The sequence below is a fragment of the Xenopus laevis genome, chromosome 2S (genome assembly GCF_017654675.1).
Source record: "Xenopus laevis strain J_2021 chromosome 2S, Xenopus_laevis_v10.1, whole genome shotgun sequence".
NCBI classification, from domain to species: domain Eukaryota; kingdom Metazoa; phylum Chordata; class Amphibia; order Anura; family Pipidae; genus Xenopus; species Xenopus laevis.
In genome coordinates this window covers 167878829-167895596 of record NC_054374.1, presented here as the reverse complement: position 1 = coordinate 167895596, position 16768 = coordinate 167878829, and the positions used below count along the sequence as shown (strand labels likewise).

Genomic DNA, 16768 nt, shown 5'->3' with positions numbered 1-16768 from the left:
AAATGCTTTTCAGCTCTCTAACTCTGAGTTAGTCAGTGACTATAAGGGGGGCCACATGGGACATAACTGTTCAGTGAGTTTGTAATTGATCCTCAGCATTCAGCTCAGATTCAAAAGAAACGGTTATGTGCCCCTCCCCTCAAGTCTCTGGTTACTGCCTGGTTAGGGTTGCCACTTTTGCTGATAGCTAAACCCGAACACAGTCGGATGAATTCAACCCAATATGAACAAATTGTTCAGGATAATGTTCAAGCATCAGTCACAAAGTTGAAGTTCCGCTGCAGGGGTCGGATATTCCAACAAGACAATGAGCCTAAACTCACTTGGAAATCTACAAAGACATTTATGCAGAGGGACAAGTACAATATTCTGGAGTCCCCCGACTTGAATATCATGGAAAATCTATGGGATAATCTGAAGCAGACTGTCCATGCTCGGCAGCCATCACATTTAACTGAACTGGAGAGATTTTGTATGGACCAATGGTCACAAATAGCCACATCCACAATCCAGACACTCATCAAAGGCTATAGGAGGCGTCTAGAGGCTGTTACATTTGTAACCAAGTATTGATGGAATATCTCTGTTGGGGTGCCCAAATTTATGCACCTGTCTCATTTAGTTATGATGCATATTTTCTGTTAATCCAATAAACTTTGTCACTGCTGAAATACTACTGTTTCTATAAGGCAAGTTATATAAAAAGGAAGTTGCTACTTAGAAAGCTCAGCCAATGAGAAACAAAACTCCAAAGAATTAAGAGGGGTTCCCAAACTTTTTCTTATGACTGTAAAATCCTTAAAATGAAAATTTTTAATGCAAAATGTCATTGAGTAAAATCCCCTTTTAACTCTGGCAGTGAGTGAACGAGCCCCATAAAGTGCAGCAGCCCCACAGGATGGAATCAGATTGCTGTTTTACAGAGAAAGGACTAGTTAAAGGTTATTGATAGAAGTGACTAGAATTAATGAAATCTGAGCTGAGTTCAATGCCTATGAAATCTATGGGTTTGTAAATAAATTCTACATCTTGGGCAGAAAATAAGCAGGGCAAACAAACTGCCCATTGGGGTATTGAACCCACGTTCCTTTCCATTCAGTTACATGGACAGCAGGGCGAGTTATCCAGTATCTGCTGCTTGTGCTCATTCATGCCCAGTATAAGGAGCAGCCACTAAAATCTCACACAAACCCCTTTATAACTCAGGAGTTCTGGGTGTAACTTACTTGTCAGAACCCCAGGGACTAAGCTGCTTTTCAGCTCTCCTGCTATCCACTGATTGGTTACCAGGCAGTAACCAATCAGAGACTTGAGGGGGGGGGCACATGGGACATATCTGTTGCTTTTGAATCTGAGCTGAATGCTGAGGATCAATTACAAACTCACTGAACAGTTATGTCCCATGTGGCCCCCCTTATAGTCACTGACTAACTCAGAGTTAGAGAGCTGAAAAGCAGGAAGTAGTGTTCTGGCTATTATGTTACACATCCACTCACTCCAGCCTTTATACATTACATTTTTGCCCAACTAACTATATTAGATACATTTTTTATTTTGCACAGCCTATTTGGGGTATTTTTTATTTACACTGAATTGTTCCTTTAATTTTCTACCATTATCCATCTACTGTATATACTGTTGACTTGTGGGGCCTTTTCTACTACAGCTGAAATGCATTTTTTGTATTTATTTGACATTTTTGGAGTTTTGTACTAGAAGGCATGGGTTGTGATTGGACCAGGTTTATATGTTGGGTGTATTAGGTCTTTGGTATAATGTAATTATAATGAGAAAGTAATGTATCTCGTTAGCAAGTGCTGGAGAGGCCTGTGTAGCAATGGCAGGAGGGCTGGTTACATAGGGAAGGGGAATCATGTATATAGCGTTTTTTTCCTATGGGAAAGTGCTTGGGCCTTGGGGCAATATTGATACATAACGGCTATTGGGCTAGCGCAAGTACAGACGGGGGGCTTGGGGCAATATTGATACATAACGGCTACTGGCACAGTTATGGTGGCTCAGAACCTTGGGGCAATATTGATGAATATTAGATCAGCTGAGGGGCCACCATCACGGGGACCTGAATAACAACATTTTCAGGGCCCCGCCAACCCCGGCCCAGCCCAGATCCTGCCCACTCCACATGACAGTTAAAAGACCACACGGACATCAGCGCTAAAAAGGTAACCCCCCCCTCCCCACGTTATAAAAAACTATTAGCGCCAGGGCCCCCCTTACAAGTTAAAAGAAAAAATTGGGGACCCAAAGAATATTTTTTAAACAAAACATTGGCGCCAAGGGCCTATAGAGTATTCAAATAATACATTGGTGACCAGAGGCTTAAAAAAAAAACCACAAATTGGTGTTGAGAGGAATTGAACTCATGACTCCAGGACTTCAACTTCGCCTCCATAATGAGAAGCTGGGAAATACCAAAGCAGGACAGTAGGGGGGGCGCTGAGAGGAACCATTGCCTCGGGTGCAAAACTACCTCAGCCCGGCCCTGGATATAACTGTATAACGGAGCAGGACGCTAGAGACCAGTAGTACTAGAAGAAAAATATGTTTTGCAGCTCAATGTTGCCCCGTCCCAGGGTTTCTCTTTCCGAGTCACCTCAGGACAAGTTGTGCTTTTCCCGCCGCTTTAACTACTCATATAACTCCGCCCTGTGTCTCGCTGATAGCTCCTCCCCCAGTGTCAATCAGAGGGTCCCAGGCAACGCGATTGAATGGAATAAGTGTCAGTCAGGGCTGGTGCCTCGCGATGTTTCTGTGAAGGAGGCCCCGCCCACTCCCCCCGCACGTCATTAATGAGGGTCGAATTGGCGCGTAGTTTAATTGTTTAGCATTCGCGCCTTTTCCTGACAGGATTGTGAGCGTCAATCTCAGTCCTGCGCTGTCTCCGCTTGTCTGGAGCCCCTGGAACTTGTGTGAGACCCGCGTCTTCTCCCCGTTATTTGTCTCCCCAGCCGGCGCCATGCACGTCATCAAGCGAGGTGAGAATATTAATAATAATATAATAACAATAATAGGGCTAATAATTCCCTCCTGTCTGGAGCGATATCCTCGGCTCTTCTCCCTTCCCCCTACTCTCCTGTCTCACTTTATCCACCGCCATTTTCCTTTTATTTACCCTTTATTCTCACATTCTCTCCTCCCTGTGTCTCCTCATTGTCTCATTGTCTCCCCTCATTGTGTCTCCTCACTGTGTCTCCTCTAGTCTGTGTCCCTCATTCACTCCAGTCACTTCTCCTCCTCATGTCTCTTTTATTTATTGTCCCTTCTCTGCTGTCCAGTGTCTGTTCCCAGTGTCCTCTGTGTCCCACTATATATCCAGTCTGTGCCCAGTCTTCTCTACCCACTTCCCCCAGTCTGTGTCCAGTTCTGACTCCTTATTTACCCCCCATACACTCCTCTTGTTTATTTTTCTCTTTTCCCCCTGTGTCCTCTCCTTCACTTGTGTTTAATCTCTGCCAACACTCACTCACTGACTGACTCACTGATACTCTCACTCACTGATACACTCACTCACTTGCTGAGGCCTATAAACTAGACTTTGTGCCCCCCTGTTACCCACATATTCTTGTGCCCTGTGTTATTCTATCACTTTCCCATAGTCTGTCCCAACCCTGATATTGTGTAATTCTCTTATGTCTCTATTTTGCCTCTATCACTTTATACTGGCCACACCCTTACACACCCCATCTGCACTTTATTTCTTCTCTTACATTCTCATGTGCTCACAGGTTGCTGGGAGTGGCAGGGAGTAGGAGGGGCAGATGGCAGGGAGTAGGAGGGGCAGGGAGTAGGAGGGGCAGGGATGGGCAGGGAGTAGGAGGGGCAGGGATGGGCAGGGAGTAGGAGGGGCAGGGAGTGGGATGGGCAGGGAGTAGGAGGGGCAGGGATGGGCAGGGAGTTTGCAGGTGGCAGGGAGTGGAAGAAGCAGGTTGCAGGGAGTGCATCAGCCACTCAGTACAATATAAACAGGACACTGAACTAGTTTGTGCATTTATCTGGGAGGGGCTGCACAAGGGGTTGTATCTGGGTGGGGCCTGCAGGAGGGGAATATAATATGGAGTTACTGAGAGAAAAACCACTGAAGCACAATTATATCCACTATAGCAGCTAGTATTGATTCAGTGGCTTTTCTCTCAGTAACTCCATATTATTTGCCTAATTGATGCGCCTGAGGTGGTGGTGTAGACTGAGATTGGGAGGCTAATAATAATTTCCAGAAGCGGCCATCTTCATAATGTGGGGACTGCAGGAGGTGATCTGTTGGGGGAGAGGACTGAAGGGGGGACGGGTGTTGGGGTGAGTTTGGGGGCTGTGGTTGTATCCAGGTGTTGTTGGGGGCTGCAGGAAGGGGCAGACGAGGGAGTGAAACACAAAGAACAAAGAATATTAGAGAATAACTCGGTACCAAGTCTGGCACTTGCTGGTTACCTGTGAAGAGTCCCTTGGGGGTTTGCAGTCAAGTTGGATTAGTTGGTCTGCACACATCTAGCAACTGGTTGGTCCAGGCCTCATCGCATGCTCCCAAATATTTGCAATATAAGAATTTAGCTGATCCTTGGCAGTTCATTTGTGACTGTCACTTCTCTTCTGTTAATGCCGCCAGTAATTTGCTAGGCACAGTTTGGAACATCTCGGCATATGTGCGCACAGACATGTTCCATTTTAGCTTTTTATTTGGAGTCTTAATTCTTGTAAGGAAAGAGATGACAACGCAGAGCTACTATTAAACTATTGCGTGTTTTACCCCACAGATGGGAAGCAGGAGCGTGTCATGTTCGACAAGATCACCTCACGAATCCAGAAGTTGTGCTATGGACTCAACTTGGAATTTGTTGACCCAGTAAGAACTTGCTCTGAACCACGTCCTTTCTTAACATGTATAATCCAATGCCTTTTTTATCTGATTATGGCCGTTAAACTATCAAAACAAGACATTTCACAAATTCTGTGCAGTGTGAATAGTGGAACACAGGCCTAAGTCAATACTCTGTGGTGAAATATAATTTTCTTGGATTTTCACAAAATGTAATGATTACATAACTGCCCAGTTGTGGCAACTAAAAAAAAAAAAGCTTGTGACTAATAACCTCACACTATCTTATTTCGCAAATTTGCTTTCAAGAATTGGTTAAAGGATAAGTAAACCTTTAAAATAAGTGTGTGAAATGAATAAGAATACTATTCTAAGCACCTTTGTAATTTACCTTAATTATTTTTTTTTAATTCCAAGATATTAAGGGATACATGTACTGTTAAAATGAATGAATGTTGTTACAACAGCGCCACCTGCTGGTCAGTTTCCCACAAGTCTGACTTAGTAGTCAAGGAAGTTGTCAGGAGAAAGGGAGGCTGCTCTGATGTTCTTCTGCTTAGGAAATATGTGAGGTTTCTAATTTTTTTTGCTGTTGTAACAAAATTCATTCATATTAACAGTACATGTATCCCTTAATATCTTGGAATTAAAAGAAATTAATAAACATAAATTACAAAGGTGCTTAGAATATCCCCTTCATCGATCTTACATTTACTTATAAGATTACTTAATTTTTAATAACTATGCAGAATATGCTTGTGTTACTAAATTGTTTAATTCTTATGTGATATGAAAAATGGCCCTAAGGTGGTTATCTGAAACACAATCTTTTGTTTTCCAGGCCCAAATTACTATGAAAGTAATTCAGGGTCTTTACAGTGGAGTCACAACTATAGAGCTGGATACCCTGGCAGCGGAGACAGCAGCCACCCTGACAACAAAACATCCAGACTATGCCATTCTGGCTGCTCGCATAGCTGTTTCTAACTTGCACAAGGAGACAAAGAAAATATTTAGTGGTAAGTATGTACTCGCTTGTGTTCATTGGTGTTGTGTAAGTACAGCACTGTAATACAATGTAATCACAATCCAGCTCTTCAGAAGGTCCTGGTAACACTTTCCAAGGGAATTATTTAATCTCAGCCTACAGTTTGCTGTGTAGCTAAATTCTCTGTCCAGTAAACTAAACCCTTGTCACTGTAATGAACTGATTGGCAAGTACTGGGTTAATTTAATTACTAGAGGCAGACAAGAATAGGAACTCCTGGTTAATTTATTTATAACATGGCAAGCTGCACTGGCTGCTCCATCCTATACAGGAGGAAGTGAGAATGAATGGGGAAATTAAACCTAATAAAGACAAATGCCAAGGAAATATAATATCCTAAACCACACAAGCAGAGGTTATGCCATACATTTATAGGACCCCTTGGGTGACTGTCGCATCATTTTCTGCCCTCCGGTTGCTGCACACTGGCAGTCTTAGTATTTCCACAACACATGTTTAAATGAAAAAGCCTTCTTGTAACAGATTGCACACAGTTTCACGATTCTGTTTTATATTCTGCATTATTTAGATGTGATGGAAGATCTGTACAACTATGTGAATCCTCTAAATGGCAAACACTCGCCCATGGTCTCAAAGGAAACCCTTGACCTTGTGTTGGCAAATAAAGATGTGAGTCTGATGGGGCTTGGTGCATGTTTAACATTCATTTTGCTGTAAACCTTTAAACTTTTTTATTTATTTTTATTACCTTTTTTCCTGGTATTATAAATGAGTAGCCGAGGTAAGGGGATTTGTGGAAGCTATTTAAAGTTTTGTTAAATGCTTTTCTTGTTTTCACCAGCGTCTCAACTCCTCCATTATTTATGACCGTGACTTCTCCTACAACTTTTTTGGCTTTAAGGTAAGCAAATCTAAATTATAATTTCAATACATAAATGTAAAATGGACTTGCTTCTGACCTTTATTGATCAAGATCCCCAATACCAGACTTGAAATGTAAAGTTGCCCAGCAGGGTTAGTGGCTGCCATGACAAACCACTTCCATTTCTCTGCTCTGGCAGCAGTCACAGACCAGGTCACGTCCGCACAAAACCAGTAGACGAGTATCCTCTCCTAGCATATGCCAATCCCAATGTGCAAGTCCTTTGGTGATTCTTTTCTGTGGTTGAGGAAAGGTAGACCATAAAGGGGACTTCTACTACTTTATAAATTGTTCTTTTTAGGAAAGAAAAAGCAGCTGTGAGGCTTTCTCTGCTTCAAATGTCTAGACGATTGGTGCTATTGTAGCTGGTGTGAAATATCTAGGGTGTAATTATACTGCAAGCTAAACGTCTTCAATACTTTTTCTTGAAACTTACTGCTGAAGCAACTTTTTTTTATTTTTTTTGACCAGTTGGGAATAAGGAAGACTATTGACCTGTAGATTGGCAACGGTCATCCTATATTTATTTCTTTATTTATTTTTTTTTTGAACAAAGCGGCTGATTTCTAGAGTGAAGAGAAATTATACAATATGCCTTCTCTTTACAAATTTTTTTTTAACCTAACCTGAACAATTATTATTATTCTCTCCTAGACACTAGAACGGTCCTACTTATTGAAAATAAATGGAAAAGGTAATTAAACCTCAAGGTTGGTGGACATTATTGGGTTCTGTGGAGGGCTGAAAGCTTTATGCAACAGAACATTGCTGAAAGTCATGGCGCAAGGGGCAGGGAGGATTGCTCTGTTATAAGAATTGCACATGCAATTTGTGTACTTATAGAATGACACTTATAAAGATTATGGACTTCAACATTATGGAAAAGATGTTTCTTGAGAAGATGAAATGACTTTATGGCTTTTCTTCCCACAGTTGCTGAACGGCCACAACACATGCTGATGAGGGTATCTGTTGGTATACATAAAACTGATATTGATGCTGCTATCGAAACCTACAATCTGTTGTCAGAAAAATGGTTCACGCATGCTTCTCCTACACTGTTCAATGCTGGTACCAACCGCCCACAGCTCTCCAGGTATGTTTCCTTACTAAGACAGTTTGTCGTATTAACAAATCTGTCAATGGATTTTCATAGCAATTTGAAAACATGCCTTTAAATTGTATGAAGCAACTAATTTCTATAGGGAAGATGCATTACAATATGCCCCCTCTTTACAAATCTGACCCTTTAATATGTATTCTGGAATATATAAAGATGAGGCATATTATAGCATTTCTTTTCTCAAGAAATGTATTTGCTTTATAAAATTTAAAGGCACTTTTCAAATTGCTCTGAAAATCCAGAGACTGATCCTTGTAGGTTTTTGCCTCATTTGTGAAGCTGAAAGTGTAAGTTCTTAAAATTCATCTGCGTTAGCTTGGAAGTGCTATTAGATTGGAATGATCGGTTTAAAGCTGGAACTGATGCTGAGCAAATACTATCACCTACATCCCATTTGAAAGGCTTTGTTTGTACTATCCTGCTGCAAAATGTAGGTTTTTTTTTTTCTTTGTTTTCCTCCTGCCCCACAATTGTTGACTTGAATGTCCTTTAACTTTTTATAGCTGTTTCCTGCTCTGTATGAAAGATGACAGCATTGAAGGGATCTACGACACATTGAAGCAGTGCGCTCTGATCTCAAAGTCTGCTGGTGGTATTGGTGTTGCAGTCAGCTGTATCCGTGCCACTGGTAGTTACATTGCTGGGGTGAGTTTCTATATATATTCATAATGCTAGAGGGAAAACACCCCCTGAACTATGTAGGACTCTACAAAATTGTTGTGTAAAACCCTACGTCATTTATATTAAGCCATTTTTATAAAAATGTGCTGCTTTTTTTTTCTTTAAGTAATGTGCCATTAAGTTATCCTAAAAAACTTGGTATTTTAATGTTAGTTTTTCTTAAAGGCTTGTTGCATTAAAGGTCTAAACCAAAACATCTAAATTAGCACGCTTCTCTGAGCAGCCTAAGGGTTAACTGAATAAAGTGTGCTTTCTTAGGCTTCCTGACACTGACTTTCAATGAGCTGTTAAACTAATCTCCTACAAAAGATGATGATGTTAGACAGGCTGGTGAAACTGTGTCTCTTGTTCTTTAGACAAATGGCAACTCAAATGGTCTTGTACCAATGCTGAGAGTCTACAACAACACTGCACGATATGTGGATCAAGGAGGAAACAAGGTTGGTACCTTTTTACGAACCCTACAGCGATGGAGGAACTGAAGTTTGTTCTGAGTGGCACCCTTTTCTTTAAAAACCTTTTGCTAACATGAGTTTGCTTATCCTTAGCACTGGCAGTGTAATGACTGCATATGCTTGTTTCTTACCCCAGAGGCCTGGTGCATTTGCCATATACCTGGAACCTTGGCATTATGATGTGTTTGAATTCCTGGACCTAAAAAAGAATACTGGAAAGGAGGAGCAGAGAGCCAGGGATCTATTCTATGCCATGTGGATACCGGATCTCTTTATGAAACGTGTAGAGAATAATCTGGTAAGGGAATACCTTCATATGCATGCAAGATGTGCTTATTTGATTAAAATATGCTTTGGAAGGAATGGGCTTGCATATAATGCAGTGAGCATTTAATATAAAAAGAATTTGGCTAAATTGTATAATGCTAATGATGCACTGGTCTAATAGCCTTTTTAATTTCACACTAAAGAGAACTCTTGTTAGAATTTTTGCTACTGGAGAATCAGGAAGTAGTGTCTTGTATGTATTCCTCCTGATTACTGCAAGTAATCTCCGAACAAATGTAATAGATTTCATCCTTTTCTTTGCCAAACTAGACCACCTAATTTACTGTTGTATCCTAGGTAACCGTACCTTCAACACTGGAGTGGTTTTGACTTAACGTGTTCTCAATAAATTATCCATCTGAGGGCCAGAAATAAAACTTCATAACTTTTTTTTTTTTTTCAGGATTGGTCATTAATGTGTCCTCATGAGTGTCCTGGCTTGGAAGAAGTTTGGGGAGACAAGTTTGAGGAGCTCTATGAAAAGTAAACTCCCATTCCTCTGTGTGTGTGTTTCAAATTCTGTCTCTTATCACTCCAACTTTCAGTGCAGCAGTATAGAGTGACTGAAGTTTATCAGAGCACAAGTCACATGACTGGGGGCACCTGGGAAACTGACAATATGTCTGGCCCCATATTGGATTTCAAAATTAAACATTATAAAAATCTGTTTGCTTTTTTGAAAAACTGAATTCAGAGCTGAATCCTGCTAGAGCAGTACTATTAACTGATGCATTTTGGGGGAACAAACATCTTTCCATGACAGAATTCCTTTAAACTTTAATGCTGATGTACTTATTTCCTAATGCAATTGCCGTAAAATCCCTTCCACTGTTACACTTTCCACAGATATGAGCGAGAGGGACGAGCCCGTAAGGTGGTGAAAGCACAGCAGGTATGGTATGCCATTATAGAGTCACAGACTGAGACTGGCACTCCCTATATGCTCTATAAGGATGCCTGCAACCGCAAGAGCAATCAGCAGAACCTGGGCACCATTAAATGCAGTAACCTGTGCACAGAGATTGTGGAGTACACCAGTGAAAAAGAGGTAATGGCAGTGTCCTTTTTAACCTTGCATTTGTTTAAATGGAGCATAAGGATGTTGTCTTAAGCGATATTATTGGTGGAAAACCAGTTTCTTATGATTAAATTTAACTTGTCGAAGTCTGGAAACCACATTCAGGTTTGGCTAAATATTTGAGCTTGTTTTCTAGTTGTCTTCTCTAGGAACATGCGTAGCGCATGTATAGTGCATTTTTATTTTGTTTTTGGCTTACAGAGAAACAATTGCACAATACACCCATGCCGGCATTTGTGCTGAAAGTGTATTTGCCACATTTAATCTGTTATTAATCTTTTGAACACTTCTCACCCCTTCTGTAGGTTGCCGTCTGTAACTTGGCTTCTTTAGCCTTGAACATGTACGTGACTCCAGAGCGAAGTTTTGACTTCAAGAAACTGGCTGACGTTACCAAAGTCATTGTCAAAAACTTGAACAAAATCATTGAAATAAACTTTTATCCTGTGCCAGAGGTAAGCTTCTTTTTTTTTTTGCGGGGGGGGGGGGGGCATTTGTTTATGGAGATGTTTGCACTGTATGGGACTTGTCTCTAACAATCACGTACTATCCCATGTAGCTAATGCACTGTTTTGTGCAATTTTATGGCTTTTTCTAAATGGATTTCATTTTTTATACAGGCAGAATATTCCAACAAGAAGCACCGGCCTATCGGGATTGGGGTGCAGGGCCTGGCAGATGCTTTTATCCTCATGAGATACCCATTTGAGAGTGAGAAGGCTCAAATGCTAAATAAGCAAATATTTGAGACCATTTATTATGCTGCACTGGAATCTAGCTGTGAACTGGCCAAGGAGCTTGGTCCATATGAAACGTATGAAGGATGCCCTGTCAGTAAGGGGGTAAGCATTGCCTAAAATGTGTGATACACCAGAACAGTGTAGCTAAAACCAGGAAACAAACTCCACTGCTTGTAACTGGTGGATGGAGTTCTACTCTAGCTGAGTTTATTATATATGTGCATATTGTCTTGCAGATCCTACAGTACGACATGTGGAACGTAACGCCTACAGATCTCTGGGACTGGGCTGCCTTAAAGGAGAAGATTGCAAAGTTAGTAGACATTCTTTGTCTTCAGCTTATAATAATCCTGATAATGCAGTGAAAAACATGGCATTTTGAAAGTGCTTATTTGTGGTTACTTGTATGGGTTCATATACATGAAATATTCAAGAGCCCGTGATTTTAAAAGAACATTTTACATGCTAAAACACCTTGTCTCATATTCATCTGGCTCAATAGTTTACTTTAATGGATAATTGCCAGTTAGACTTAAGATGCTTTCTAAGCGTGCTCCTTTGGGAATGATGTGTGTATAATTAGTGCTACCAGTGTATATAATCAGTGCTACCATGCTAATCCTGTAACACACCCACTTCCCCATGTGTATGCTACTGACTTTTAAACACTTCTGTTTGCACTAACTTTTAATATGCTAAGACTTTCCAGAATGTAAGGTTTGGTTTTTGTTTCTGCAGACATGGCATCAGGAACAGTTTGCTTCTGGCTCCTATGCCCACTGCTTCCACTGCTCAAATCCTGGGCAATAATGAATCTATTGAGCCATATACCAGCAATATATACACACGCAGAGTCCTTTCTGGCGAGTTCCAGGTAAATCTCTGCTACCATACAGCCAATGTTAATGGATGTAAAGAGATGCAATTATGTGTAAATAAAAACAAAGGCCCTGGGAGAGGCCTCATTATTCATAATTTTTTTTTTTTTCTTATAGATTGTAAACCCACATTTAATGAAAGACCTGACTGAGCGAGGGATGTGGAATGAAGAAATGAAAAATCAGATTATTGCCAACAACGGCTCCATACAGGTCTGGTTCTGGGTCACTTTGGACTATTAGGCATATTTAAGGTTTTTTTTTTTATAGACGTGTATATGCACATGTAAAAGGGGCTGTTCACCTCCCAAACCGTTTTTGTTCAGTTAATTTCAGATAGTTTACCACAAATAAAGACACTTTCAAAATACTTTCCATTTTTTATTTTTCACTTATGGGTTTTAAAGGGGTGGTTCACCTTTAAATTAATTGTTATAGAATGGCCAATTCTAAGCAACTTTTGAATTGGCCTTCATTTACTTAGTTTTTTTTATCTGTCGTTTTCTTTGGATTCTTCTCGGCTTTTAAATTGGGGTCACTGACCCCATCTACAGGGGTACACATTTATTATTATTGCTACTTTTTATTCCTCATAGTTCTATTCAGGCCTCTCCTATTCGTAGTCCAGTCTCTTATTCAAATCAATGCATGGTTGCTAGGGGAATTTGGACCTTGGCAACCTGATTGCAGAAATAGCGTTGCTAAATAACTCAACCCACAAATAATAAAAAATGAAAACCAATTGCAAATTGTCTCAAAATATCACTCTGCATCATACTAACAGTTAATTTAAAGGTGAAAAGCCCATTTAAAGTTGAATGTCTGCTGTTTGAGTCTGGCAGTTTAGTAATTCAGGTGCTGATTCTGAATTGTTACAACTTTGCAACATTTAATTGATAGTTCTCAGCAGTATTTTTGTAGTATTAGTAACTATTGTATCAATTCTAAAAGCTGCCTTTAATGAAATGGGTATTCTGCTCAGCAGGGATAAATAAGAAATGTATCAACTAAATGTTTAAATCTAGTTTCAGTTTACAGGGTCGCCCCCTCCCAGAACGGCTTTAGAAGGTGAAAAAAAAGTTTATACTTCAATGTAGAATATAGAAATATAGAAGTCTTTATTTCTGGTGAACTGTCTGAAACCAATTGAACTGTTGGAAGGTGAACACCCCACTTATGTTGGCTGGGAAATTATATATTTGTTACTAACAGATGTATGTTAAATAATGTAATGCCTTGTTGAGGGAAAAAAAAAGAGCAATTGGTGATTCTATGCATTCAGTGGAATCTTATCCAGTCTACTGTTACGTTAAGCCAATATGGTTGGGCTGAAATCTAGTTAATAATATTATTGTAGAAGCTTGTAAGGTTTTGTTAACTCTGCATTGGTCATAGTGCAGATTATTTGCTCTATTGTCACTGGGATATGCTTCTCTTTTTGCATTGCTTTTGGCTGCTGTGGAATTGTCTGATCACCTGTTCTGTCTCCCTAGAACGTCCCAGATATTCCTGCTGATCTGAAAGAGCTGTACAAGACCGTGTGGGAAATATCTCAGAAGACGGTCATTACTATGGCAGCAGACAGAGGAGCTTTCATTGATCAGAGCCAGTCATTGAACATTCATGTAGCAGAACCCAACTATGGCAAGCTGACCAGTATGCACTTCTATGGCTGGAAGCAGGTAATGGATTTAGTGACTGGTTCAAATGCAATTTACGGTCATGTGAATAAATGTGGGTGTGTTCTTTAAACCTGTACCATATCCTAGTGAAAATCATATGGCTCTTATACAAGATCTTAATAACTGAGTTTTGTCAGATTTCCTGCTTGTGTACAAACTTTGTACCGAAGAGCTTACTCATGATAACCTGTCCTATTTAAACTTATCATTGTTATACCAGTCCAGTTTTTTGGTTGGTTTTCTGTGAATAGATTGTTTAACATCTCCCATATTCTCTCTGCAGGGGTTAAAGACTGGCATGTACTACCTGCGCACTAGGCCTGCTGCCAATCCCATCCAGTTCACCCTTAATAAGGAGAAGATAAAAGAAAAGGAGCTGATGGCCATGGAGAATATGGAGGACAAAGAGGAGAAAGAGAAGAACAAGGCAGCTATGGTTTGCTCGCTGGAGAACAGAGATGAGTGCCTTATGTGCGGCTCATAGGGGAGTTGCTCTGCTTCAGTGAGCTTTGTATTGATTTGATAAGAGACTGGAAAATCCTGTGCTGTTTCTCTGGGCCTGTTAGACACTTCCCTGAGGGTAGCTGTTATTCCTGGACTCTCAAGTGTTTCTAGGGCCTGTGGGGAGAGAGTTACAAGTTACTGTGTACCGTGACGCCAATCACAAATCTAAAATATTGATTAACCAGAGCCTGTTTTTTTTTTTCAGAAAAAAATTAAAAAGTCAAAAAAAAAAAAAAAAATACCCTGTAAGGCTTTGGCTGTTTTTTTTGTTTATACAGGATCAAATTCATCCAAGGTGCTTACTGTGTGCAAAATGCTTTTTACCTACAATGCCTAGTGTATATAAAGTGTAACTGTGCCCACCACTTATTATAGGGAAGGCACTGCAGGAGCAATAGACTCATTGGCCAGTAGTAGGTAAATACATACTGTAAATGGCTACCAAATAACCTTTATCCATTCACTGTTTGGCTTGTCTCTCTGCATTCCTATAAAGCAACATGAGTCTCTCAAAGGAGCAATGTATTTTCTGCCTTCAGTATAGGGACCCCCCCCCCCTTGCACTATGTAGCCAAAGGACTCCCACTGTAGCAGTTTGCCCTTTTTACTTTACATTTACTTATGGTCATGTACATGTCTCTGTCTAAATATCCTGTTCCTGACTGGAAATGTAAACAAGGCACAAGAACTATATGGCATAATGATCACAACTGTACACCATGTTTGTGTATCCACAGCCGGCCATTACTAAATCTACTCCCTGGGATGTATTTATTCACATTGGAGACAAACCTCATCGGCCATTTAGATTTGTACAGTCACAAGTTAGAAAATAAAAGCAAAGATCTGATTGGCTGCTGTGGGCAATATTACTGGCAGTGTTTGTCTCCAATGGGAATAAATGAGTATCTGAGCCTGTGCCCTTTCCCACCTTCTTTACTTGCCCTTTCCAGTTGCCTAGAAAACTGGCTAGTGACTGAGAGGATGGGCTAGTCATTCAAAAAGCCCTCGTCAATAAACCCTTCATCAGTACAGGTATAAGATCAGTTATCCAGAATCGTTGGGGCTTTCCATACAAGGGATATTTCTGTAACTTGAATCTCCATAGAGTGAGTTTATTTTGCCATGTAGTAAATCTTGTAATAGGAGTGTTCCAAATGGGTTCTCTCTATTTTTAGTTATTGCACCAAATATCAAAACACAACTTCATCTGACGATCCCTTCTTACATAACAGTTTCATAGTGATGCTGCTGTAAAGGGAAAGTCTCGGAAGTTACTAGTATGAGACAGTTGTTGATGTTGAGAAAGTAGAAGATTACAATTAACCTGTTCGGCACTCCTGTATTGTAGAACTTCCCACATCAAAAGCCGCAGCTAGTCATTATTTCTACCCCCTCTGTCCGTTTCACCCTGATCTAAAGTTCTTCAGATTTCTCTACTACTACATAAAAATCTGCAACCCCCAATACTTAAATGGAGGTTTGTCCCATACTTTGTCGGGGTTCCCCAGAACTCAAAACTTTACAAGTCCCCTCAAGGTTGGTCCTTTAAAGGACATGTAAACCCCCCCCCGCTGCACAAAACATTTCAGTGAACAGCCTCTTTGAAATCTTTAGATACCTGCCACTTGGGTTGGGAAAAGGTTAACAGTAAGGCTGCAGCATCCCGTTAATCACTTAGAATTTCTTCTTCTCCTCTAATCCATTCTGCTCCCTCCCTCAGGAATTTGCTTTGGCTGTTGATTTATGAGCATGCTCAGGTTACTAAACACACCTTCCAGTCTAACGGCCAATGAAGAGAGAGCATAGGCTTGCGGTGCAGTACGTTTGTTTAGTATACAAAATACAGCATTTCTAGTCTTAGCCCAGCAGCAGCCTGTTTGGGGTCATCCAACCAGGTCTGACCCTGCCCTATATAAAGCCTCCCCTCCTCACACTCCTTGCCTGAGCATTGACCTACACTCGCACTGTGGCATTTCCCCTAGCTAAAGGGCCTTGCTCTAGCCCGCTTCCTTATTCTGCCTTGGCTTGTTTACTGTGCCTCGTTCTGACCTTTATCTGCCTTACCTTCCTTGCCCTATCTTTCCTTCTGTCTAAATCTTGTCTGCCTAGTCTCCTCCTGATCCAGTCTGTTCCTGGCTATGTCCACTCCATCCTGCTCTTACCCAGTCTGCTCCTGTTCTGACTCCTTGCCCTCATCATCCTTTCCAGTCTGACTCATTGCCCGCTTCATCCGTTCCATCTGTCACCCTGTTCCTTGGGTACGGCCAGTTCTTGCCTAAATTACTCTCTGCCTCCACAGTGTCCCCTACCTCACCCTTGACAGGGCAGTCCTGACTCATGGTGCACAAACAAACCTATAGATGCTTGGAATCCTGGAGCTTTGTACAAGTAAATGGGTTTGCCAAGTCTCTCCCAACCTTCTACCCAAGTCTCTCCCATCCAATTATCCATGAGCTGACAAACTTATCTAATTGAATTATTTCAGTATTTCCATCACTTTTTCCAGAAAGGAAAAACGATCAAATGTTCTGTTCC

At 40.8% G+C, this 16768-nt stretch overlaps 1 protein-coding gene across 1 annotated transcript; it reads left to right on the top strand.

Annotated features, from left to right (window-relative positions):
• The first annotated feature begins 2809 nt into the window (after positions 1-2809).
• rrm1.S (ribonucleotide reductase M1 S homeolog) lies at positions 2810-14469 on the top strand. The gene is made up of 19 exons (XM_041584677.1): positions 2810-2996; positions 4770-4858; positions 5673-5850; positions 6409-6509; positions 6682-6741; positions 7417-7456; positions 7696-7858; positions 8389-8530; positions 8923-9006; positions 9158-9319; positions 9752-9831; positions 10195-10396; positions 10732-10881; positions 11047-11268; positions 11403-11479; positions 11905-12040; positions 12162-12257; positions 13538-13726; positions 14010-14469. Exons 1-19 carry the CDS (start codon positions 2978-2980, stop codon positions 14208-14210), a joined length of 2391 nt encoding a protein of 796 aa, XP_041440611.1. The 5' UTR covers positions 2810-2977; the 3' UTR covers positions 14211-14469.
• The last annotated feature ends 2299 nt before the right edge of the window (positions 14470-16768 follow it).

Coding starts and splice junctions, on each gene's coding strand:
- rrm1.S (XM_041584677.1), top strand. Junction 9,320..9,751: donor AACGTGTAGAGAATAATCTG/GTAAGGGAATAC, acceptor TTTTTTTTTCAG/GATTGGTCATTAATGTGTCC. Junction 11,480..11,904: donor TTAAAGGAGAAGATTGCAAA/GTTAGTAGACAT, acceptor TTGTTTCTGCAG/ACATGGCATCAGGAACAGTT.